A 24,840-nucleotide genomic window follows, 5' to 3' on the forward strand; every position below is an offset into this window, starting at 1 on the left:
CTTGAGGAAAAGCACAGAATGAAACAGCAAAGCCATCAGCATTTATTCAAGTTCTACATTTACTGTCAATCTAGGCTAGTTGTTATTTACCTGAGTACTTTGGATTGGTGCTACTTTTACATTTCACAAGCAAATATTGTACATTTTACTCCGCAATATATTTCTGACAGTTGCAAATACTACTTGTGTTGCAGATTTTACAAACAAACCTACGAAACCTCAACTCTCAAACCTCAACCATGTACATTAAAATTTTATTTAGACAGTAAATAGCTCCATGATCCATTGTTATTGCTCTGGGCAGTTTATGGTGATTATTGTGACCCTGAGACATAGAGGGTCCCTAACTCTGGGGATGATTTAAAATGCACATAAATTCAGTAAAAAAAAACTTGAAAAACAGTATAAATGAACTTTACTGCTCTTTCAAAAGTCTCAAAACAATATAAGTAGGCTATAAATCCAATTATGACAAAATGTGTGTAATTACCTCCAACCTTTTCATCCTTGTTTTTGACATTGTTATGACTTCTTTAAATAGCAACCACTAAACAAACACTTTGCTCAAAGAGCGTGTTTACAAAGTGTTTAACTGCAGGGCTAAAGATTCTGAGGAAATGGCCGACGCAGAGCGGCTGAAGGAGTGCCACTCAAGGTTGGATGACTAAGACATTAATAGCCACGAGCGAAAAAAGTCCCACCCTGCAAATTCCTGTCTGTGAGTCACAAACACATTCAATTAGAAGACACGATCTCAAAACATGTTTTCTAACTTAATACATTAATACCAAGATCACTTCATCATCTCAGATACAAATACAATGTAAATGAAGGCCAATACAGAGGGATAGAAACATTATGAGCATACCCTATTGAAGCAGGTTTTAAAAATATTGTTTTTTCTTTATTTTTGTTATTGTGATAAGGTATCTGCCAATTCTGTTTTGAGTGCAGGGCAGTGAAGAGTCATACTAGTACTGAGGCTACTCTTTTGGCTGGTTGTTACTCTTGGTGTGATCATGTGATGAGTGATGGTGATGGTGTTGTTGATGATGATGATGATGACGATGTTGTTGACGTTGATATTGATGGTTGTTGACCACTGTTGTTTCAGATCACTGTATCTGGTTCCCCACATAATATTTATATTCTGATGTGTTCTCTCATGTTTTGCCCTCTAGTGACGTTAAGTTGAAGTTGATTTTTGATTAAAAAACAGTCCAATATGTATTATGTATTTTATGTGACAGTCTCTCAACTTGATTTCCAAAAAATGTACCAGCTAATACAATGATGTACACCAATAATACAACATAAGACACAACCCTGTGATAGGCCTATAAGAAAAATTAAATAGAAATGAAAGGGCCACATTGCATTGCTGACAGGAGGATTTTTGGTTAAGTACCAAAAAATCCCTGTCTTTCTTTGTGCGTCTTACAGATTTTATACTGGAAGGAAAAGATGTTCAAAGCAAACTTCAATAGAATATCCATCTGACTGTGACTAAAAAGCACAACTTCAGCTACTGTGTGATTCTTGCCTAAAAGTAAAACCATACTTCACTAAATATGACTGTAAATACTTAGAATATAACCAAGTTATGAGAAGGCTTCTCCCACATTGTTCAACTTTCAGTGATTATTTTGTAAAACATTTTTACTTCCCATCTCAGACAAAACATTGAGGTGACAATGCTTCTTTTGTTGTAAGGTCTTAGTTCCAGGTTTTATCTGTTGTCCTCATGTAAAACACATGTAAAACACCAACTGTAAAACCACAGACAGGCAATTTATTAAAAAGACTACACATACACACTGGCAGTGCACAGGTTAAGGACTACACTGAATGTATCCTGTGATGTGATTGGTTGAGGGGGCGGGACTTCCGGCAGCGCAGGTTGGACATAAAGTGACAGACTTCACCTCCTTAAAATTGGAAGAAAAACCGAAGGACGACGCAATACAAGTTTTAAAACAGTAAGGAACCAACATGAGACAGACGGGCTTTGAGTCGTTTGTGTGTAACCTGAGACATTGTGATGTTTACAGCTCATTATTAGCCATAATGTTGTAACGCTGAGAGCAGCTAGCCGGCCAACCGAGTCCTGTCTGTAGTTTTCAGAAATACGACGCTGCGTTTAGGGTAGGCTCGTAAAACGGCCAATCGGAGAAGTTTACACGCAACACATAATAATATGAAGCGATAGCTCGCATAATTGTTTACTTTATTAAAGTCAGATCCTCAGCTATTTTATTCAGTCGTATTTGGGCTGTTAACTTGGTTTTATCATCACTTTGGAAAAAATAGCCCATCACTTCCAGGAACGGAGTCATTTCAGGCAACGAAACTATTTTACCCCTACGTCAGTCGGTGTAATTCTATGCTGGGGTTCCGTATTGTCGTGTAATGACTCACTACTGAGCCAGCAATTAAAATAACCCACTTACTAAAATACTGTTGTTTTAAAATACAGCGTAATGAATTTAAAACGACCGTCAAAACCTAACCGGGAAAAGATGCGTTCACTTGATTCATCCTGGCTTTGATTTCACAATCTGACAGAGGAAAACAACAGTTTGAATGCATCAGTGTTGAGCTGATCAATTAATTGATTACTTGATGAAGAGGGGAAAAAAGCAAACATTTATATATTTAATAACTTCATTTTCTTCAGGTTTTAATTGTGATAGGCATTTTCCTTGTGTTTTCACATGGATTTACTAAGAAAATATTAGGCAGATTGCTGGATAACGAGTATTATCATTACTTATCATTACAGCCCTACACCAATGAGACAGTTAAGGTGTTGGCATTTAGGTTTGCAGTATTTCAGGCAGAGAAAGACCAGAAGCACATCACTGAGTCACAGTGTCTCATATACACAGGCATTAACAGAAGAGCCAGTCCATACTTGAGTCAAATGGAGTTCACATGGAGTGTAAGACACCCAGTGTAGACACCTGACCATCACAGGGCTAACATTAATAAGGGACTCACGTTCATGCCTGTTGGCAGTGTACAATCACTGTCCAGGCCTTTGCATGTCTCTGGAATGTGGGATTAAACGTAAATGGAAAAACACAAACGCACAAACTCCTCGCAGGGAGGGTTTGGCCTGAGGATCAAAGCCAGGTCCTTCTCGTTGTCAGGCAACAGTGGTAATCATGTTGTGGTCAAAGACGTTTGTGGTTTAGAGGAGGACCTGCACTGTTTTTTTGAAAGTGTCCCTTTTCCCCAACAGCTTTTATGGCTATAATGATTGCCTTAACAGCGCTGGAACATTTGTTTGAATATTTCAGTCAAAACTATATTCACACAGATTTCATACATAAATTGATTTTAGATAAAGATTGAATCTTCCTTTTCCTGTTCTTTATGATAACGTGCTAAAGCAGTAATGAATCTTTTTGATTTGTTTCCCTGTGTTCCAGATTGTAATGATTTTCAGACATGGACGACATAAACCTTCATTATCGCTTTCTGAACTGGAGGAGGCGAATTCGAGAAATTCGTGAAGTGCGAGCTGTGCGATACCGGGAGCGGCTGAAAAGGATGCTGAGAGATGGTGACATACTCAGGTAACAGTGATGAGCAAAGCCACCATGAGACTGGAGACACAGATATGTCATGTGGTTTAGTCCTTCATTTTAAGCTAGAGCTCTTCCTCTGCTTGCTGAATCAGCGCACCACTTTGCTTACATTTGGTGAAAATGATCGTTATAGCAGTATTTATTTATTTTTTTCTTTTGCATCTCTTTGTAGGTATCATGGGAATTCAGATGAAGTTGGCTGTTTTGTGGCGGCACGGCCATTGTCGAGAAGAAACCGCTATTTTGAAGTAAGAGTTGAACATTTCCTTTTAACACATGACTATTTGTGTGACCCAGGAGTGAAAAATTATCATTTTATCAGGGGACTGTAACAGCCACACTCAACTGAGTAAAATGTATTTATTTAGAACATTTAATCACAAGAGGTGTTGCTTCAAATAAAGAGCAAAAACAGAAGACCAAAGATAATACATGACAAAAACATACATGTTAAGAATATGTTCAGTAACAAGGTATTACATACATGAAACATGTAAGATAAGATGGTATTACAATGAAACACAAATAAGATAAAGCATTATTTAAATAGTAATAATAGCAATAATGATTATTAAAAAAGGCTATAGTGATTTGATTCTACATGTAAATCTTTATATTGATAACACTGATTCTTTTCTTTGTGTCCTCCTTACTAATCTCAGTATGATGATGAGCTCAGTTTATTTTTTTGTAGTATTGATGAACATTTATTGTCACACAATGCAGTACACAACAGAAATGAAGGAGCTCCTCAGAGCAGAGAATAACTAAAAAAAAAATGACCACAAGACATTGGCTTCTAGTACCAGAGGTGTACGCTCAGATACATTTCAGACAACAACAAACAAAGTATTAGTATTTGGTAAAAGCAACCTGCAGTATATTTCAAACGGTCAGCAGTGATCCACATCTTGTTTCATTTCCTGTGAGTAGAAAGTGATAAAGTACATGTATTTTTTGTACACCAGTGGTCAAAACACTGTAAAACAGTAGACATTTATAGTGTTAACTTTGTAGCATTAGTATTTATTCTGGATTTAGGACACAGCTCTTGTTCTGTGTTGGTGAGAGGAGCATTGGCAGGCTGTTGTGTCTGACTGCTTGCCTTCATCTTGCTGAGCCACACTGTAAAAGAAATCATGACACTTCCTGGGTACAGCACTTTTACGAGAAACAAAGCTCTTTCAGCTTGGAAATACATTTGTTGAATCTCTTGGCAGCTCTCTCTACATTGTGCGTTGGGACAGGGAGTGCAGTGATTACTGAGGCTAATGCTGATTCTTCAAGTCATAGATGCCAAAATCATTTACACAAAGACAGAAGCAGTGTCAGCAATTAAGTCTCGGCCCCTGCACAGAAAATAGCAACCGTCTTTTTTCAGATTCAAACAGATTCACCTCTGTATGCTCTACATCTCGTCTTGGACGACTTTGATGTTGACACACTCCTCAAACAACTTACCGAGTTCAGCTAGGGTTAAGAAAATATGTCCTTGTCTCTTTTGATGGTGTTGTTAATCCTTTGTGATTAAGAAGAGATGATGTATTTTTGGATCAGAGGAGAAACCAGGTAGGAAGAGCTTTAGTCTTCCAGTAACTCAGTAAATGTCGTCACTAGGGTCGCACACTTTTCCTGCAAAAAACCTATGCTATTACCATTTATTCACTTCATACAGAAGGTGTTGTAAGCCCCATCCCTCTTAGTTACTGTTGCTATGCCTGTGAAGCCTTCAGCTTTATTGTCGAATGTATGTTGTTTACAATCCTAACGAGCAGATTTTGAACTTGAAATTCTCTGTCATTCTTAAAACAGCGAGTCCTTGAATTCAGACAGAGGCAGACAAAAGCAGGCTTTCCATCTCTAGCCAGCAACCGACAGTTTCTATACTCCATGTAAAGGAAAACAACCAATCGGAGCCAAGGAGTTTCTAACACAGCTGCTAATCATGTCAATCACTGCTCAAAGTGTCAAACTAAGTAGCATTGATCAAATATGAATCAAGATTCTGTTACTGCATTGCCTATTTCTCACCTCAAATGTTTTCAGAAACATATTTTAGTGTACTGTTTAGCTGTGAAAGGAGAAAATATGCTCTGGCCCGTGGGCAGTGTTTTGTTTGGGCTCGACCATTTCCAACATGGCAATCAGGTCACAAACGTTCTCATTTTACAGCTAGACAGTCACTAAAATATGTTTCTGAAAACACTGAGGTGAGAAATAGGCAATGCAGTAACAGAATCCTGATTCATATTTGATCAGTGCGGCTTAGTTTGACAGTTTGGTCCCAGTTTAGGAGCATTCTGCTGGCAGCAACATGGATTCTGCTAAGCACTTCCGTCATTCTTTATTTGATGCTGTGGCTGTGAGTTGTGTAAGAAGTGGCACGGAAGACACTTTGAAATCCAATTTTAACATCTAGAGCGTCAATACTGAAACACATCTCTAAAAATCTGATTGAAATCACATTTCAAACCATCTCCAAATGTGTATGTACAGTACAGGCCAAAAGTTTGGACACACCTTCTCATTCAATGCGTTTTCTTTATTTTCATGACTATTTACATTGTAGATTCTCACTGAAGGCATCAAAACAATGAATGAACACATGTGGAGTTATGTACTTAACAAAAAAAGGTGAAATAACTGAAAACATGTTTTATATTCTAGTTTCTTCAAAATAGCCACCCTTTGCTCTGATTACTGCTTTGCACACTCTTGGCATTCTCTCCATGAGCTTCAAGAGGTAGTCACCTGAAATGGTTTTCCAACAGTCTTGAAGGAGTTCCCAGAGGTGTTTAGCACTTGTTGGCCCCTTTGCCTACACTCTGCGGTCCAGCTCACCCCAAACCATCTCGATTGGGTTCAGGTCTGGTGACTGTGGAGGCCAGGCCATCTGCCGCAGCACTCCATCACTCTCCTTCTTGGTCAAATAGCCCTTACACAGCCTGGAGGTGTGTTTGGGGTCATTGTCCTGTTGAAAAATAAATGATCGTCCAACTAAACGCAAACCGGATGGGATGGCATGTCGCTGCAGGATGCTGTGGTAGCCATGCTGGTTCAGTGTGCCTTCAATTTTGAATAAATCCCCAACAGTGTCACCAGCAAAACACCCCACACCATCACACCTCCTCCTCCATGCTTCACAGTGGGAACCAGGCATGTGGAATCCATCCGTTCACCTTTTCTGCGTCTCACAAAGACACGGCGGTTGGAACCAAAGATCTCAAATTTGGACTCATCAGACCAAAGCACAGATTTCCACTGGTCTAATGTCCATTCCTTGTGTTTCTTGGCCCAAACAAATCTCTTCTGCTTGTTGCCTCTCCTTAGCAGTGGTTTCCTAGCAGCTATTTGACCATGAAGGCCTGATTCGCGCAGTCTCCTCTTAACAGTTGTTCTAGAGATGGGTCTGCTGCTAGAACTCTATGTGGCATTCATCTGCTCTCTGATCTGAGCTGCTGTTAACTTGCGATTTCTGAGGCTGGTGACTCGGATGAACTTATCCTCAGAAGCAGAGGTGACTCTTGGTCTTCCTTTCCTGGGTCGGTCCTCATGTGTGCCAGTTTCGTTGTAGCGCTTGATGGTTTTTGCAACTCCACTTGGGGACACATTTAAAGTTTTTGCAATTTTCCGGACTGACTGACCTTCATTTCTTAAAGTAATGATGGCCACTCGTTTTTCTTTAGTTAGCTGATTGGTTCTTGCCATAATATGAATTTTAACAGTTGTCCAATAGGGCTGTCGGCTGTGTATTAACCTGCCTTCTGCACAACACAACTGATGGTCCCAACCCCATTGATAAAGCAAGAAATTCCACTAATTAACCCTGATAAGGCACACCTGTGAAGTGGAAACCATTTCAGGTGACTACCTCTTGAAGCTCATGGAGAGAATGCCAAGAGTGTGCAAAGCAGTAATCAGAGCAAAGGGTGGCTATTTTGAAGAAACTAGAATATAAAACATGTTTTCAGTTATTTCACCTTTTTTGTTAAGTACATAACTCCACATGTGTTCATTCATAGTTTTGATGCCTTCAGTGAGAATCTACAATGTAAATAGTCATGAAAATAAAGAAAACGCATTGAATGAGAAGGTGTGTCCAAACTTTTGGCCTGTACTGTAGATCTGATTAGTAAAAATCACATTTAATTTGCTTATTTGCTGTCGAGACTTTCTGAAATCAGTCTGGATACAATCTGGTTATGCCAAAAAATGAATGTGGGCTTGCTGTCCGAACAAGGCGTTGGTTGCACGTCAGATTCTTTATTTGTGAAAAACCACAGCTAGCAGCAAGGAAATAGGTTTGATGCTGTACTACACTGTAACCCTGCATCTACTGCTGCTGCATACACGTACAGTAAAGTTTCAGTGGTGCTTTTGACTTGAATGGTGTTCTGTATCCAGGGGGTTTTCTCATCTCAGCTCTGACACACTGCTTTCACAAAGCCAAGTATGTCTCAGCTCACTACAGATCATGTGCTGGTTTGTTTATTTCATGCTTCTTGGTAGTCTAGACACTGAAGTGCACAAACATCCCAGGACAATGACTGTTCCTCAGAATAAACCGTGTTGAAACTTGCCTCACACACACACACACACACACACACACACACATCCTGCCCCAGTCTGACGTGGAGTGAAACAGTAACTAACCTTCTCAACCTTCATACTCGCATGAGCTTCATCCCTGTGACTCACTTTGTGGAAGTCACGTAGGAGGAGGGAGGAAACCATTTGCGCAAATGGGAGTATGAGCTAATAACTGATAGTAAGTGGATGCTGGTTGTAGATCTGATGGTAGATTTTAGGGTTCATCTGCATGTTTTACAGTAACACAGAAAAGAGCGACATATTGCCTCTCACTCTCTGGAGGCCAGTGAGGTCATGGGAAAGAACTTAAAAGTTTCCTCTGCTCCTTGCCCTGGATTTGCCAGCAGTGCTCCGATTGCAGTGCGTCCATGTAGGGCTCCCTGGGGATGATGTCATAATGTCAGTATTCAGTTATGATAACAATGGTTAAGGCCAGCTCTTTACTTTAGGGGTTTTCGCTTTGAACCAACATGCACTTTTGTACAAAGAAATGCTATATAGTTTCAGGTTGGTTTGGAAATTTGATGAAGTGAAAAGAGAAGCAGTGCCAACCCAAAAGCAAAATGTAGTGGCATGTAGAAAGCCTGCGGGAGCAGGAACAGAAAGCTTTTCTGGCAAATAAACCAGCAGCACTCAAGTGAGTATTTTGAAACTTTTATGTCACCTTGTGTGATTTTCCTACCATAAAATCTGTTAACCTAGGAAGCCTGACTATCCACCACTTTGACCGAAATGTTGAATCGATTGCCATGAAATTTTAAACAGACATTCATGGTCTGCAGAGAATTAATCCCTCTGACTTAAGTGATCCTCTGACAGCAGTAGCAGCACTACTAAAACTGTTTGTGATAAAATGGCTGCATACTCAATATGTGTACTATCGCTCAACACACTTTGTTGCCAATAAACAGCAGTATTAGTATTTTATCGGACGCACTAAGCTTAAATTACCACGTCTCTTCCTGAGAGCTTCCTGACTGGTTGGAGACGCTTAACCATGGTAACCCGTGCCAACCTCAGATCTACTAGTTATTAAAAATAAATTTAAAACTATATTACAAGTAGCAAAGTGAAATCTTACACATCCTACATGCTTAAATGGAAGTGGAATTGATGTTACAGGGCTGTTTTGGTCTCCGTCCGTTATGAACGTTGTCTTGTACTGCATTTGGGATATTTATGCTGTCGTAGTGTCCAGTGTTTGCATACTGTCATTCTCACCAGAAATAGTATGCAGTTCATTTACTATTGGTTTCATACTAACGATTCAGACTTCACCCAATCTTGATAATTGGGAGAAATCCTTACATTTTGGGGTTTTGATTTTTACACCTCAGTTAGGCTGGAAATATGTATTTTGAAAGATCAAAGTCTTAACTGTTAAACCCTGTAAGGGCCAACCTCCCAGTGATTACATTTTTGTCTTGAATAGCGCAAGCTTTGACAGAGTTGATGTCTTGTGGAGTTGACGGGAAATTATGTATTTATTAATTTCACAGCAGTTGTAGTGACTAGCCATTTTGTTTTTCAAAATTGGTAAGAGTTCTCATAATACTAATTAAAATACTAATTTTTAAACCATAATTGTTATTTAGCCTTGATTTAGAGGAGCTACAGAGTTGGCCTCTTATGGTTGAAACACACTGATTGCAATATTATTTAATGAATTTATCAAAAAGTTGAAAGCTTACCGGTACTTAAGCAGCATTGCTGCCATTTTGGAAACCAGGAAGTGAGACAGGAGTCCCTGTGATATAGCTAACCCCTTTTATGTCTGATTTAATGTTGTTATTTTTAGAAATTGACAAAAATCAGGGACGCATCCGTAAAAGGGCAACCTTTTTACAAATAATATACTTGAAAAACAAAGATGATTATCACAGTACATTTTTACACTGATGTTATCAGTACCTACTGTGTGTTTTAGATTTTGAGGACTCTTCACACATTTTTAAATGGTTTTTAAAAGTTGTGAATTTTTGTCTGGGACAAAGGTGTTTTCTGGCACAGGGCAGGTTTAGAAGGTAAAAAAAATAAGTGTAGATCAAAATATTTTATAAATCATATTTATAAATCCTTTAAAAAAATAATGTTTCACCTCAGCAACAAATTTAGTGTGTCGACAAGCTAATATTTGAAGTTTTTTATTTTTTTTTGATAGGACATGAGTTGTACTGATTCTTAAGTGTTGATCACTCAGAAAAAAAAATCTCCTACTGTTTTAGCCTTCTTCATAGCATGTCAGTATGGAATCGCCAATGTCTGCTAAACTATTGACATTCCCACCAGCCTCTGCCTTACTTTGGGTTTAGTGCTAATTTCAAAATATCTAATCTAAGAAGGTGAACAAACTTTATACTTATCTTAGCAAATCATCAGCATGGTAACGTTGTCATTGTTAGCATGTTGGTTAGCCAGCCTTAGCATTTAGCTCAAAACTTTGTACAGCATCACAGAGTAGCTAGCATGGCTGTACACTCTTACTCTTGTTCATTGAAGTATAAAGTAGTGTCAGCTGTATAAACAGAATTACATTGCTCGCATAAGCCTGTTTAACCGTGTACATAACATACTAGCGCTGTGCGTGCTATGTGATATATTTCAGTGGCACCCACTCATCATCCATGTATGACAACATCCACCAAAACAAAAGAAAATCTGATTTAAAAAAAGACATCTGTGTCCTCCACCCTCACCTCACCTCCCCTCCCCCTTCATCTCCTCCTCTCTTCCTCTGCCTCAACAAAATTTGTTCTGCGTATGCACAATACGAAAGCCTCCCACACATGATGTGTAATGAGTTGTTCATGACATGTTGCTCTGGATGTTGAAGCAGCTTCTTTTGAATTCAAGGTTCACATCCTGAAATGTATCTGAGCAAGAATTAAATTACCTCTCACATCATTTAGAAGAAAGTAGGTGTTAACGCTCACATCTCTGAATGTCAGCTTGTTTGCAGAATGTCATGACACTCTCTTCATTAAAACAAGGTAGATATGGTGAGATTACTGTTTTAAGGTCCAGTGTGTAGGATGTGGTGGGCTACACATCACCTGAAAGTAAGAATAATTGCGTTTTTGTTACCTTAGAATGAGCTGTTTATATGTACAGAGTGGGTCCTATTCCACGAAGTTGGTTATGCTTCTCTATAGTAGCTCAGAACAGACAAACCAAACACTGGCTCTAGATAGGGCCATTTATTTATGTTATTGCGTCAGCCACTAAGAGCAACTATTATTTAGTTGGTTGCAATTTGCAACCTCACCACTAGATGCTGCTTAATTCTGTACACTAGACGCTTAACACATCCCAAAGATGATCCATTTTTTGTATTTGGGGTTGCCAAAAAAGAATAAAATAATCAAAGACAAGCAAATTTTTATCTGCAGTACTACTTCCTGTCTTGTTTCTCTGCGATAATTCAATCTATGGTGTTCGCAGGTGACCATCATCGATACAGGAGTGAGAGGAATGATTGCTGTTGGTTTGGTACCTCAGCTCTACAAGCTGGACCATCAGCCGGGCTGGCTCCCGAACTCTGTGGCTTTTCATGCCGATGATGGCAAGTATGTGACAATGATGACTGCTTTTACATATACTGCACACTGAACATGTTCTCAATGATATGATACATGCAGATGTGGCATAAATAAGTACTTCTGACACAGTATAATGTTATACATACACAAGCCAAAAGAACACTTAACCAGCTACCCACATTCAAACTGTTTTGCTTGCTGTAATAATTCCTACTGTCCACACTGGCCATTAAGAGCTGTATTTATTTTTTTTATAAGCTAGAGAGAGATAACACAAATGAGTTGTTGATTATGTACCAATTTCCCTTTATTTTCTGTTACTGGAAGCATTTTCTGAGTGAGTGGTTTTTTTTGTGAACCTTTTGTGAACCTCTGCAAAATCTAAAAATGATGAGCCTTAATGATTAGCCATTCAACCTCCCCTACTTGCCTTTCCCCAGGCTGTATAATGGCAACACTGTGGGACAGCAGTTTGGTCCAAAATGCTGCAGAGGTGACAGAATCGGCTGTGGAGTATCTCTGGACGCTGAAGAGGGACAGCTAACTGTGTTTTTTACCAAGAATGGCAAAGACGTAAGTGCTCCGTCACCTTCATGCTACGTCACCTTCGACAAACTTTATTCAGCCGTTACAATTTAATACATGAATGTATTCAGAGTTCCCAGCTGCCTTTCTTTCAACAGTACTGCATGTGAATGTATGCCTAGGTCGGCAGTGTGGAAATCCCAGCGTCTCCTGATGCTCTCTACCCCGCTGTGGGAATGCACTCCTTGGGGGAAGAAGTGCTGCTGGACCTGAACGCTGAATGGGGGATGGAGGAGGATGATGGACAGATGATTGTGGATAGTCATGAAGAGGACTGGAGCCGTCTCCATGATGTCAAGGTGACCGGCACGGTAAGTCCTGTTGCTGGGAGAAAGACGAATGAAAAAATCAATCTAAAAAATGGACAACGTTTTTACCAATTCTACTGTGTGAGCAGCTCTGCCAGCTAGAAAGATTAAATATAACACTTAAAAGTGACAGGTTGTCTCCTTTATAAAGGTTCATGCTGTGTAATGAATGGCTGGTATCAATTGGAGGATGAAGGAGAATCTGCGTACACCAGATTATTGGTCTGGAATACATTAAAAAGATTTAATTAAGGTTGGCTGCTAACTGCTGTTTGAAACTTGACTCCTTAACCCCATATCAAAGGCCATACATCACTTGTTTGTCGCTCCATCACTCCTGTGCCTCATTTTTTCACCCATTAGTTCTTAAAAGTTGTGATCATGCTGTTTAACATATATGTATATCATTTAAAGTTCCCTTCCAGGCACATTTTACTCTGCTATGATTCATACTTTGTTTAACGTGGTTTTCCAACATACAAGGTAAAAAATAAAACTCTAAAAAAGGAGCTGGAAGCACATTTACTTTTTCTCCCGCATTGAGAAATTCTGGATCCGGCCTCCTCCTTGCCCACCAGAGCTACTATCGCTTAGTTGACTGGTGAAAGAGAAGTGTGCGTTAAGATGGCTAGCATTAGCCAAGAGGTTCAGCCATACATGTTGGAGCCTCAGTCAGACTCAGACTCAGATGGGGATTCTGCTGTGCGCCAAAATGGCTGACTAGCAGATGTGTCAAAGGGATAAGTGTAGTTAGCAGCTTTAATATATGTTGTTTGTTAGCGTGTTAGCTTGTGGGCTAACTGGCAGTGGCTGGTTGTGAAATGATATTAAAGTGTGTGCACATTGTCATTACATAATTATATACCAGAGATCTAATCAAGGTTTGCAGAAATATACATATAATATATATATAATATATAATCCACTTGGATTAGGTATTTATATTACATGTAATAAGTCAGCTCTGTACTGAAGGTTTCACGTTTCTTTCTGCATATTAGAGAGCAAGTGGCTTTCGTATTAGTGATGTAGCTGATCTATCTTGCCTAGTGTACGTTTGAATCTCAGATTTCAGACATTTCCCCTTTCAGTAGAAAAATATAAAAACACCTCCCTAGTGACAAACTTAATACAGATACAGATCAATATGGTCAAGGTCAGACATTTTAGGGGATATAAACGAGGAGGACTTTAAGTATCCCAAACTTAACAGATTTTGCATATAAAAGTTTACAGCTACTGGGGAGTAAAAAGTTGTATAAGGCATTTTGAGGCTCTATAGGGAACTGCATGAAGTCTGATAAATTACCTCAAGTGTTGGTTGGGGGTGAAAATTACTAATTTTAAAAATCTGGAGGTGTAGAGTTAGAAAGAATTGAGCTTGCCAGATCTCTATAGCCTGCTGCTCATCTCTGCTGGAGACTACATTAACTGCTGTTAGTATAACGCACCAGAATCTCCAGCCTAGCTGTCAGCAGCTAGAGTTGCATTGTAATGTAGGTGACAAGTTTTGACAGTGAAGAAGAATGAATGGGGTAAAAATGACTATTGTGATTCTGCTGCATTGATTTTGATTTTTTTAGTTTGGCCATTTTGAGTCCAACAGTGTCAAATCTGTGGAGGACTCTGTTATCAAATAGTTTGTGAGGAGTGATTTCCCTAACCCCAGCAGTGTATACGCTGCCTACAAACATAGTATCAGTGACCTTAAATGGAAGTGGTGGATCTGTGTCAACTCCAAAATCAGAACAATCCATATTGGAGATCAATAAGGCAAAGTGCAAATGTTTAGATTGCTTACCCTAACCCAAAACTCAGATAGTCAATACAGAAATTCAGACGTAAATATTAGCTTTTACTGAAAACCTGATAAGAAGAGACCAGCATTTTCTCTAAAGCACTCCTTGACCTCCTCTCTCCCTTTGTTTGGGACTCCACCCCTCCCTGTGACGGCAGGGCTGCAGTGTTTGTGTCTGACTCAGGCGTTGATACGCACAAAATGTGAACAGAAAGATGGGAGGGGATTGCAGCAAAACAGCCTTTAGGCAGTACCTTCATGCCACCCGCACATTTAATTATCCTTTATTTCTACAAATTTGGCCCTGTTCTGTATGAATGCAGGGCCCACAAACCGCTGTCTGAACTCCCTGCAGCTCATCAATTACACATGTGCACGTCTTAACACTACATGAAAGCTGTCAGGGCACAAAAAAAACCAAAACATGTTATTAACAAAGCAAGAGTGGTGCTTTTCTATGGGATTTCAAGGTTCACGAGGGAGAACGTAGTGTGCTTTGACGTTTTTATTGTGATATTTAAGTTTTTCGGATTACAGGTTTGAGCTTTCCAATTATTAGGCTTCCTGGTTTCTAGGCTTCTTCATCTACTTGCATAAACACCAGAGCGGCTGTTTACCTCTTGAGGTTGTGCTTACATACTGCCCGAAAGGGAAGAGAAGGAGGTGTATAAGAAAACACAAGTTCTCTGAAAATGAATCAGAGCTGAAGTGACAGTGGGGGTCGGGTTTTATGAGATCAAACATTTGATACACTGTTGGTTTATTTTTGAAATCTCATGCAACATTTTGTTTGTTATTGATAGGAAATTGAGTTTTGTTGCTGGCAACAATGTTAGTAATGAGATGTTGGGCTGAGACACTCATGTACGCATCATGTGTAATAGTCTTTTATCTGATTGGACCGTTTCATAGTCATCCTCTGTGTTCTTCAACTGCTCTGATGACATTTGGGGAGGTCAGTCTGGCAATGGATTCAGCGTTGGTGGTGTTGATGTCCTCTGCTGCGTGTAGTAAACATTTATGTTATCTCTGTTGATGTAGCTTTGCTTTTAGTGCCCAGTTCGATGCAGAGATGACGAATCCGAATCCTGCCCCATTTTCCCAGGAAAGAAAGAACTGCATGACGATGCGACCTAGTTTCTCACCTCATCATCTAACATCTCTAATAGGATAATGTGTGAATAAATCATGCTCTCGTCTCATCTTATTCAACTCCTGTCTCTACCAACCTGAGAGGGAAGCAGGAGCCATGCCATTGCAAAATCAGACGTGCTATCACTAGCAGTGAAATGTAGCGTACGGTGCAGGCTGAACCCAGGAGTTTTTGAGTTATTATAATAATTTGAATAAACTCCTCCTCCGGGTTTGTTGACATGCCTAAACGTACAGTAGGTTTAAAGACCCGACCGCCTAAAGCTTCGTTGTTTTTCCATTTACTTATGCAAATATTACTTAAAAAAAAAAAAAACTTAAATGATTGTGAAGTTTAGATGTGAAAGCATGCTTATAAATTTGCATGGAGTAGAAAATACAGAAAGTAATTCTTGTCACGAGGTTTGAGCTGTTTCAAAAAAACAAAAGTATTGCATAATACATTATGGAGGCTAGTGGAACAGATGCTACCTTGGAACTAGGGCAGAACTTTGACTCTTTATATGGGGCAGATGTGCTTCTGACAGGAACCATTCACCCCTTAGTTAAAAATATATGTCCTCTTACCTGTAGTGCTTTTATCAATCTACACTGTTATGATGTGAGTTGCTGAGTGTTGGAGACATCGCCTGTAGAGATGTGTGCCTTCTCTTTAATGGAACTAGATGGCACTCAGCTTGTGGTGCTCAAAGCGCCAAAAAATATAATTTAAAAACTCAACAGCAATGTCTCTTTCCAGAAATCATGACCTGGTTACTCGATATAATCCACAGACCTTGTTGTGAGCAGTTTCATGTAAGAACTATTTGCTTTCTACTGAACTACACCTGACAACTGTATCATAGTGCAGAAGGAAGCGTGCATCTACTCATGGATGAGAGGCTCATTACAGTGCGAGATGTAAATATTAATGGCGTCTTCCTCGGCAGAGCTGGAACCAAGCGGCAACCTCCAAGGCTGAAAAATGAAGCCAATGCGGAAGTACCAAAAATTTTAGTTCATTGAATGACTATGTGAGGCTGGCTCTAAAACCGAGTAAATCCCCATAGACACCCATGTTAAAATGCTCAGCTTAACATAAGAGGTAAACATGTTTACAGCCTGGTACAAAAAATGGCCAATTTCAACATTGATGGCAAGTGTACTGTAGTGAATTTTTTTAATAACTCACCCGATTACATTTTGATAAGGCTTAAAGTTACACATATTTAAGGGCTGGCCACTTGAGTGACAGGCTGTCTGTGAAGCGTCACTACACCATAAAATCAAGATGGCCACAGGTGAAATGCCAGACTTGAGGTTTCAAAACGCCAGTCCACAAACCAATGGGTGACATCACACTAGCTACGTCCACTGTTATATACACAGTCTATTGCTGTAACGTTAGTTAGCTCAGTGGTGCTAGGTGAGCTAGCAGTAAATGCATGCTTCCCTCTGCAGGGTGTTATGTTTGGCAGGTGTAGTTCAGTTGAAAGAAAATGTTAGTTATATAAACCCTATCTAAAATACAACTGGTCATATCAAACTAGATGGGCTGTAAAACCAAAACAACTCAGTATAAAGAATTGAGCAAGGGTGTGTTTTATTGCTTATCAATTCAACTTTTATTTTCTGAGACTAAAAACACTGACATCGTCTTATAAAGTTCATGTGGCTAACATGGAGTGTATGCAGTCACAATAGCTTCAGGGAGAAAGCATCTAATTACACATTCAGCAGCACCTGAAGTGTTCGCATTTATGTGGAGTCGTGTTTTTGGCCACTACTACAGAGAAATATCTGCCTCTACCTGCTAGATGCTCCACTGTGTTCACCAACTAACTTGTTCCTAACTTTCTCTTTCTGCTGTTTCTGATGCTGGGCAGGTAACGTAATGTCTCTGTGTTATTTCCACAGCTGCTGGAGTATGTGGGCAGAGGGAAGAGCATCATGGACGTGGGCTTGGCTCAAGCCCGTCGGCCTCTCAACACACGCTTCCATTACTATGAACTGGAGATCACAGATGCTGGAGAAAAGTGCTACATCGCCCTGGGTCTGGCACGCAGGGTAAGAGGCTCCGTGTTTTTGTCATCATAATAATGATCACATTATTATCGACACACCGTGTTACTTACTGTACACACTCTGCGGTTATCTGACGGTAAAGAAAACTTCTCTTTCTCCACCCTCACTCACCCCTCGTCATCGCTCTCCCTCACATGCACCACTGCTCTCACTGTTTCCAGTCTGAGTGATGGATGACCGAAAGAGGAAAAGCTAACAACAGAATAAATATTGTCTCATTTTACCCCCACATCTGGTGTTCCATAGAAAGCAGGTTGTTCCATTTACATGCTAATCTACCATGTCAACTACAACACTGGAATTAAGTATGTGAAAGGTTAGTTGTGAGATAAGATGAGAGCATCTGATTGTTTTGTCTTGGATTCTTTCAGCTCCTGCTTAATTTTACTTCCTCTTTCCACACAGTCAGTCAGCGAACACAAGATGGGACAAATAGAAAAGAATTAAAAGCATGCAGGAGTTCCTCAGGCTAAGCAATTTATGGTTGATACTCTAATTAATTAGGCAGTATTAAATCACAAACGATGACAGCGAGCGATGATCCATATTTTGGAAATAGGTTGGGTCTGAGAGAAGACTTGTTGAGTGTTTACACATCAGAGATGCAATTAGCTGCCTTTGGCCTCACGTGAAACTCTCATGAACTCATTCACGTCCTTATGAACGTAAATAAAACAGCATGATGATGGCTGAGGATGCAGTCATTGTGACACTTAAACGACAGTTATGAAACGAAGTGTGGCTCAGATATTGCTGCTCTCTGCTGGGACACTCAGTTATTGAATGCTAATTGATTGAGTATCACTCGTGCTAATCACACTGCTGTTTTGCCAGCTGTGATAGTGCTCACAGCCTGGGAGGTGGTGGATCACTGTTGCACTCACCCTTGACATTAAGCTCCCCCTGACTTTGCCGCTGTTAGTTACTGTGTGTGGGCACGACGTGCCCTCGGGTCGGCCGGTGTGGAGAATAGAGCTCTGTCATTTCGCTGATTGTTTTCCAGGAATTGTTTTTCTGGATGTGTGTGCGGTTTGGTGAAGCATTATAAATCCATCAAACGGTCATTCCTGAGGTTTTGTTCCTTCCCCGACGTCATCTCCCGCAAGATGTACCAGTCTGCTGATGGGAAGCATTACCTCTACAGAAATCAAAACAAAGGTGTTTGAGAGTACCACATGCTTAACAGTTGCAAGTTGCTCAATGATTGCTTACGTTGGATAAAAAAGAAATTGCTGTGGTGCATTTCTTTTCTCTTTTGTTGCTTGGAGGCAAAAGTCTTATTGGCTCTTGTTCTGCGCGCCTTATCTGTTGATTCTGTTGTTTACTTCAGTCTTATCGTCACCTGCTTTATGTGCGTATCTCACCTGATGCTGTGCCCATCTTCACATCAGCAATCTGCTTACAGGGACTTATAAAGTTAGTCAGACTGAACACTTCACTGTAAAATCGATCTGTTTTATTACAAGAAATCAAGTTCAAGAATCCCTCCCTGTGTAGAAAGTCGCCTTAGTCTAGAGGTGATTTAGCTGATCAGTGTCGTACTGCTTGGTGAAAGATCATGTCATAGAAATAATGTCGTAGAAATGATGCTTTAAGATACCCAAAGCTGGATACAAAATGTACTGCTTCATTTGAAGAAGCAAATACTTCTAAATCTAAAAGGTTAGGTTGTGGGTTTTACATATCACTTGGAAATTATTTTCTCCACTTACTGACATATTGGGAATAAACAAGTACCGTGAGATGACTTCTTAACTAAATGTCCAGATCATCCAGAGACTGTGCTAACATTTTCTGTGGACTGAATGTGCAACCCAAAATGTAATAAGGGGAAACTTCTCAAAGGGATACTTCGATGATTTTCAACCAGCTTTGTATCATAACAGTGTGGATAGTAGGTAAAAAATGACCGTTGTTAAAATTACCTCCGTCTTCCCAGTGCTCAGATCTCCCCACTCATCTCTCATCTTAGGGGCTGTTGCTTGAACTACAGATTGTACTCCCGCATTTTGATAAGCCTGCCACCACGGACAAAAAGAGTATAGAGGCGAATCAAGAAAGAGACCTGCCCTTATCTCTTTCTTTCTCTCTTAAACTCAGACCACACTCAGATTAAACAGTAAACCTAAGCAGTGCTGATCAAATATAAACCAAGATTCTGTTACTGTATTGCCTATTTCTCAACTAAATTGTCCTCAAAAACATATTTTAGTGCACTGTTTGTCTGTAATGTGAGAATTTGTGAACTGAAAGTGGGCACCATATGGTTTCCTGTATTGTAAAAATGGAGGCAAAATGAACTGAGAATAAATGGTAAAACTAAGCAGTGATGATATAAAATATGAACCAGGTTTCTGTTATTGCCTAAAGTTTTTACAGAAAATTTTTGTTTAGCTTACTGTTTACCTGTAATTCGAGATTGTTACAAGCTGGTTGTCATATTGTTTCCTGTGTAAAAACGCCAAGCTCGCATTATGTCATTATGTCACCCACCAGTGGGAGCATTTATGGGTCCAATGTGGCACAGTGCAGTCTGGTTGCATTTTTCCTTCTACTTGAGTAGTTTTTTGAAAAGACCATCTTTCCAGCAGGGAAATACTTCTTGAAGATAAGGCACAGAAATGCTTCTACTTGTCTTTGTTGAGATATCCCAGTAGAAACATATACTGATCATATATAGTGTGTTATCTCCCTTTTGTGTGAAATAACACCTGGTTTGGCGGTATCTCTGGGTAGAGTTTTCATGTCTTTTCAACACCTGTCTGAAATCATCCATCAGCTTGGATTCCTAGCTTTCTAACCTGTCAGTCTAAAAACTGACATTTCTGGATGCCAAAACCTTCAAGCAGTGTTTGTATTGCTAAACATGAGGCAAAAATCTTTGCTTTTGTTTTTTGAAATCTGAGTCAGCTTACTTCATTCAAGGCAGAAAGGAAAGGAAATTCCCCAAACTTCCATCAATAAAGGAGAAAAAAAAAAGAAAAGGAAGAGGACATTGCTCAGACTAGTGATGTGATAATGAATCACAAGATGTCTTTTTCTCTTGTGTCTCACAGGACTACCCCAAAAACAGACATCCAGGCTGGAGCAGAGGGTCTATAGCCTATCATGCAGGTGAGCATTCACTGATTCACCAGTGCATGATGATCTGTTGATGTGTTTCTCTTCAGTCATTGGAAATGGCACCAAATTGTGTTTCTGGCACAGGTAGAAAGAACAGATTTGTTATTATTTTATTACTATTAATCATTATGTCAATAATAATGAAATATTTATAAGGTTATGTAATGATTTCTTAGATTTCTCAGATGCTTTCTTTGGCTGCCACCAGCTGGAAACAGCCACAACTGCTGAAAATAGTTCACAATACACTCATTAGTATCACTGCATACGTTCTTCTCTGTGTCTGCGTGGGTTCACTCTGGTTGCTCTGGTTTCCTCCCACAGTCCAAATCATGCAGGTCAGGCGAACTGGAAACTCTAAATTGCTCGTAGGAGTGAGTGGGAATGAGTTTGTCTGTCTATACAGTGGTCCAGAAAATAAATGGATGGATGTTACTTCACATTGCTCAGCCGAACAAAAGGATGTGTGTAAATGTTAGTGATGATAGATGATGTCTTGTGTCTTCTTGATTGTATCACACTCTCTCATGCATGTGACTCAAAGCACTAATCAGCATCCTGGTCGTTCTTTGTAGATGATGGCAAGTTGTTCCAAGGCAGCGGGGTCGGGGACGCGTTTGGACCACGCTGCTTTGAAGGGGACATTATGGGCTGTGGGATCATGTTTCCACGCGACTACAGCCTTGATGGTGGAGGTGAACATCTTGATTGTGTTTCCAAAGCACTTTGCTTCATGATGTGCAGCCTCTAATCATCTCTTTCTGTTTATGTGTCTGGGCTCTTTCAGATGACGTAGACGACTGGGACTTCGAAGTGATTCCCAAACCCAGCGAGGTTCAGAATGACTTGTATGCGAACAATGAAGATGAGGAGGATGAGGGAGAAGACATGCAGGGGAGGAAGGTCACGGTGAGATGCTGTCAAAATCTGGAAATATAAAATCAGGCACTCTTAAAGGAGCTTATTATGATATTCAGAGTGTATCTGTGATTCAGAGGTTGTCTGCACACAATTCTCAGCGTGGGGGTGGCTGAGCTGGGGAGTAGCATCAGCTAAAGGCGCTAACAGTGTTAACAGTGCTTACAATTGCAACAATGCTGACAGAGCTAACGGTGTTAACCAGGGGGAAGCAGAGGGTGGGTGCTACACCTCAACGACAACACTGTTCCAATATCAGCAATTAATGCTGCATAAGTGCAGTGCAAAGCGGAGGTGATGAGCTAGCCAGAGGGATTCACACACAGGGACTCACATGCACTAACATGCACAGGTGAGCAGCTCGGATTACAACACACAGAGGGAGCAAGACTTCATTCTTTGCTCAGGATGCCTTTACTCCACTATATCTTTACAAAACAAATAGTGGTTTGCTGCTTCATTAATGTTCTGAGTATCATTTAGAGCTGCTTCAAACAGTCGGTTCAAACATTCATATTATCTCCTTGCTGTCCTCTTGGGTTTGAACAGGTGTTCTTCACCAGAAATGGAAAGGTGGTGGGCCGGAGGGAAGTGGCCTTACCCATAGGAGGGTTGTACCCCACGATTGGCATGATGAGCACCGGGGAGAAGGTCAGAGTGGACCTGCACCCTCTCAGCGGCTGAGCAGAGTGAAGGAAAACTGAGCGGAGAAATCAGAGCAGTGACAAATGATTGAGCACTCGATCAGATAATAAATAATACCGCCACAGCAACAGGCTCCAAAGGTGTTACTTGAAAAGTCACTCCAGTGTGGAAGGTGACTGTGGCTCCCTCATGCTGTCAGAATGATCAGAACAATGCATGTTAATATCACATGCGTGCTTTAAAGAAGTGCTTTATAATTAAATGGTTTCATAGGAAAAAATTAAACCAGAGGTTTGTTTAGGTGACACGCATCATCGCAGAAAAAGCCAAAAAAAAAAAAAAAAAAAGGCTCTCGCCAGGACAATGAATGTAAAAAATAATCCAATCAAAGTTGACTCCAGCAAACAAGTGGACCCTCTTATCAGCAACAGAATGGAGTATGTCAGCAGTAATGTAGCTCCACTCTCACCGCCCGCAGCCACACTGTACTCATTACCAGAGGTCTGCTGTGCTTCCTCCTATCGATGGTGTGTTACTGACACTCAGTGGTGAGAGTGATAGCTTGAAAAATAATACTCAGAAAGTCTTCCAAAAAAAAGAGAAAGAAAAAAAAGAAGCAGTATGCACAGACTGAACGGTGAGTTTACTCTGTGATGCAAAGTCAGCTGCTTTATGAGTGGTTCTGTACAAGTGTGAGTGCTTGTTGTATCGTGGAGTCATTACTGCATGTTTTGTGGCAGCTGTGCGGGCCACATGCATCAGGAATTATGGGATAATGGAATGTAAGCTGAAACCAGATTATTTTGGTTTTAATGCCAAGGTAAAGCAAAATTCCAAATTTTATGATATCATGAGTAGCTGTCGTTTAATCAGGTATGATTTTGACCTAATTGAGAACATACAATAGACGAGATGTACTATCATAACGTGCAGATATAATCACTCCAAAGTCTTTGTGAGAAACATTTGTCATGTCAGCAGATGTTCATGAAGCCATACTGTAAAACTTGATGCTGTCAGGTATCTTTGAGAATCAAAATTACATACCTTGTCTTTTCTGTGATTGTTTTTGTGATTTTGCTGTATGTTCAAGTCAACCAGTGATGGCCACAAACCTGTAATGCATTTTTTTGGGGAGTGGTTATTGTTGTTTTCTTATTGAATCAATATCTTTGACATTGAAGCCTGTTAAAGTAGAAGACTTTTGACTGTTTCCCAGCTGACTCTTATATGTCAGTGGTAAAGGACTGTTTTTTGTGACACCAAATTTCCAAACAGACCTACTTTTTTTTTTTTTTTTTTTACAAACAGAGGTAAAGGCTCTGCTGCTGGTATCAGTTCACATGTGTGCTACAACTTGTGAATCATTAAAATTTATATATAACAAGAAGCTGTTAATTGCAATATTTTTTAAAGTCTGACATAAACAGATACAATAATATATGTTTTACAACCAGACTGTTGTTGAACATTTGACCTGATGAGCAAAGTGCCTGTGTGAGTAGCTCCAGTCTGGACCCTTATCAGGTGATCCATGTATGTGTGTGGCATGTGTCAGTTCACAAGTTTGTGGAGCTACATTCACACTGAAAAACTTCTTATACACCTCATAGTAAAAGTGCCAAAAACACATAAGGATTCATTGCGTCCATGAAGTGTCCTCCTGGTCAGCAAAAAATGTAAAAGACAGGTGTTCATGTGATGCTCAACTGCTGCTAACTGTGTGCCAAGGAAACGTGCACATCATCATATCAGCCTGTACTGTAGACAGGGTGTACTCATGTCCCACTTTTCACTGTCATTGTCCAATTTTGTGTTTATGATCATCTTAGTTCACAGGAGCTAAATTTGATGTTCTGCTGCTGTTGGCTGTCTGCCACACGCTTTTAATATTTAGCCCATTTATCGTCTGTGTATTTAATCATGAATGAAGTTTAACATCAGTCTCTCCCAGTCCAGCCCTTATTGTGTACATCCTGTCTTATATGTTTGTATTTCATTTTGCCTTTTCTCTCCTTCGTTGTCTCTCTTCACTTAAATCAATCAGGTAAACATGCCAAAAATAGTTTTCATGAATAAATATTTACACCCTGCTTTTTGTGGTGTCGTGTTTAATATGAATAACATATGGGGCTGTCTGCTGACTTTAATGCTAATGAGATCTTGAAACGCAGACCAAAATTTCAGTGCCTAAATTATGTATGTGTGATGAATATTCTTCTCACATTTGTCTTCCTGTGGTTGTATTGTAGTACTGGACTGAAAATAAAATAAGTTTTTGCCTTTTCTAAAAGAGCTAACCCTTAATAATTCATATAGCTTGTTAACTGGATTTCAAAAGATGTAATGATCTCAAGAAGCTGTTTGGGCTTATTGATGTTACAGAGATTTTGTGTCAATGTCTTTGATGTCTATAAACCATCAAAATTTAAGCACTTACAACAGTGGAACTTACAGCTCAACAGTAAGCACTGATAATATTAACAGGGCTTACAATCGTGATGCCTTCAGAGGAGAGTATGAAT

The 24,840-nt window shown here is 39.9% G+C and overlaps 1 protein-coding gene across 1 annotated transcript; it reads left to right on the plus strand.

Annotated features, from left to right (window-relative positions):
• The first annotated feature begins 1,874 nt into the window (after positions 1-1,874).
• Positions 1,875-24,610, plus strand: LOC125893678 (SPRY domain-containing protein 3-like). Its single transcript, XM_049584496.1, has 11 exons — positions 1,875-1,979; positions 3,435-3,581; positions 3,766-3,841; positions 11,625-11,749; positions 12,163-12,295; positions 12,430-12,618; positions 17,462-17,611; positions 20,686-20,743; positions 21,328-21,447; positions 21,540-21,661; positions 22,220-24,610. The coding sequence occupies exons 2-11, from the start codon at positions 3,454-3,456 to the stop codon at positions 22,352-22,354; spliced, it is 1,236 nt and encodes a 411-aa protein (XP_049440453.1). The 5' UTR covers positions 1,875-1,979; positions 3,435-3,453; the 3' UTR covers positions 22,355-24,610.
• Positions 24,611-24,840: the final 230 nt, after the last annotated feature.

This window comes from Epinephelus fuscoguttatus, linkage group LG1, assembly GCF_011397635.1.
Source record: "Epinephelus fuscoguttatus linkage group LG1, E.fuscoguttatus.final_Chr_v1".
NCBI lineage: Eukaryota > Metazoa > Chordata > Actinopteri > Perciformes > Serranidae > Epinephelus > Epinephelus fuscoguttatus.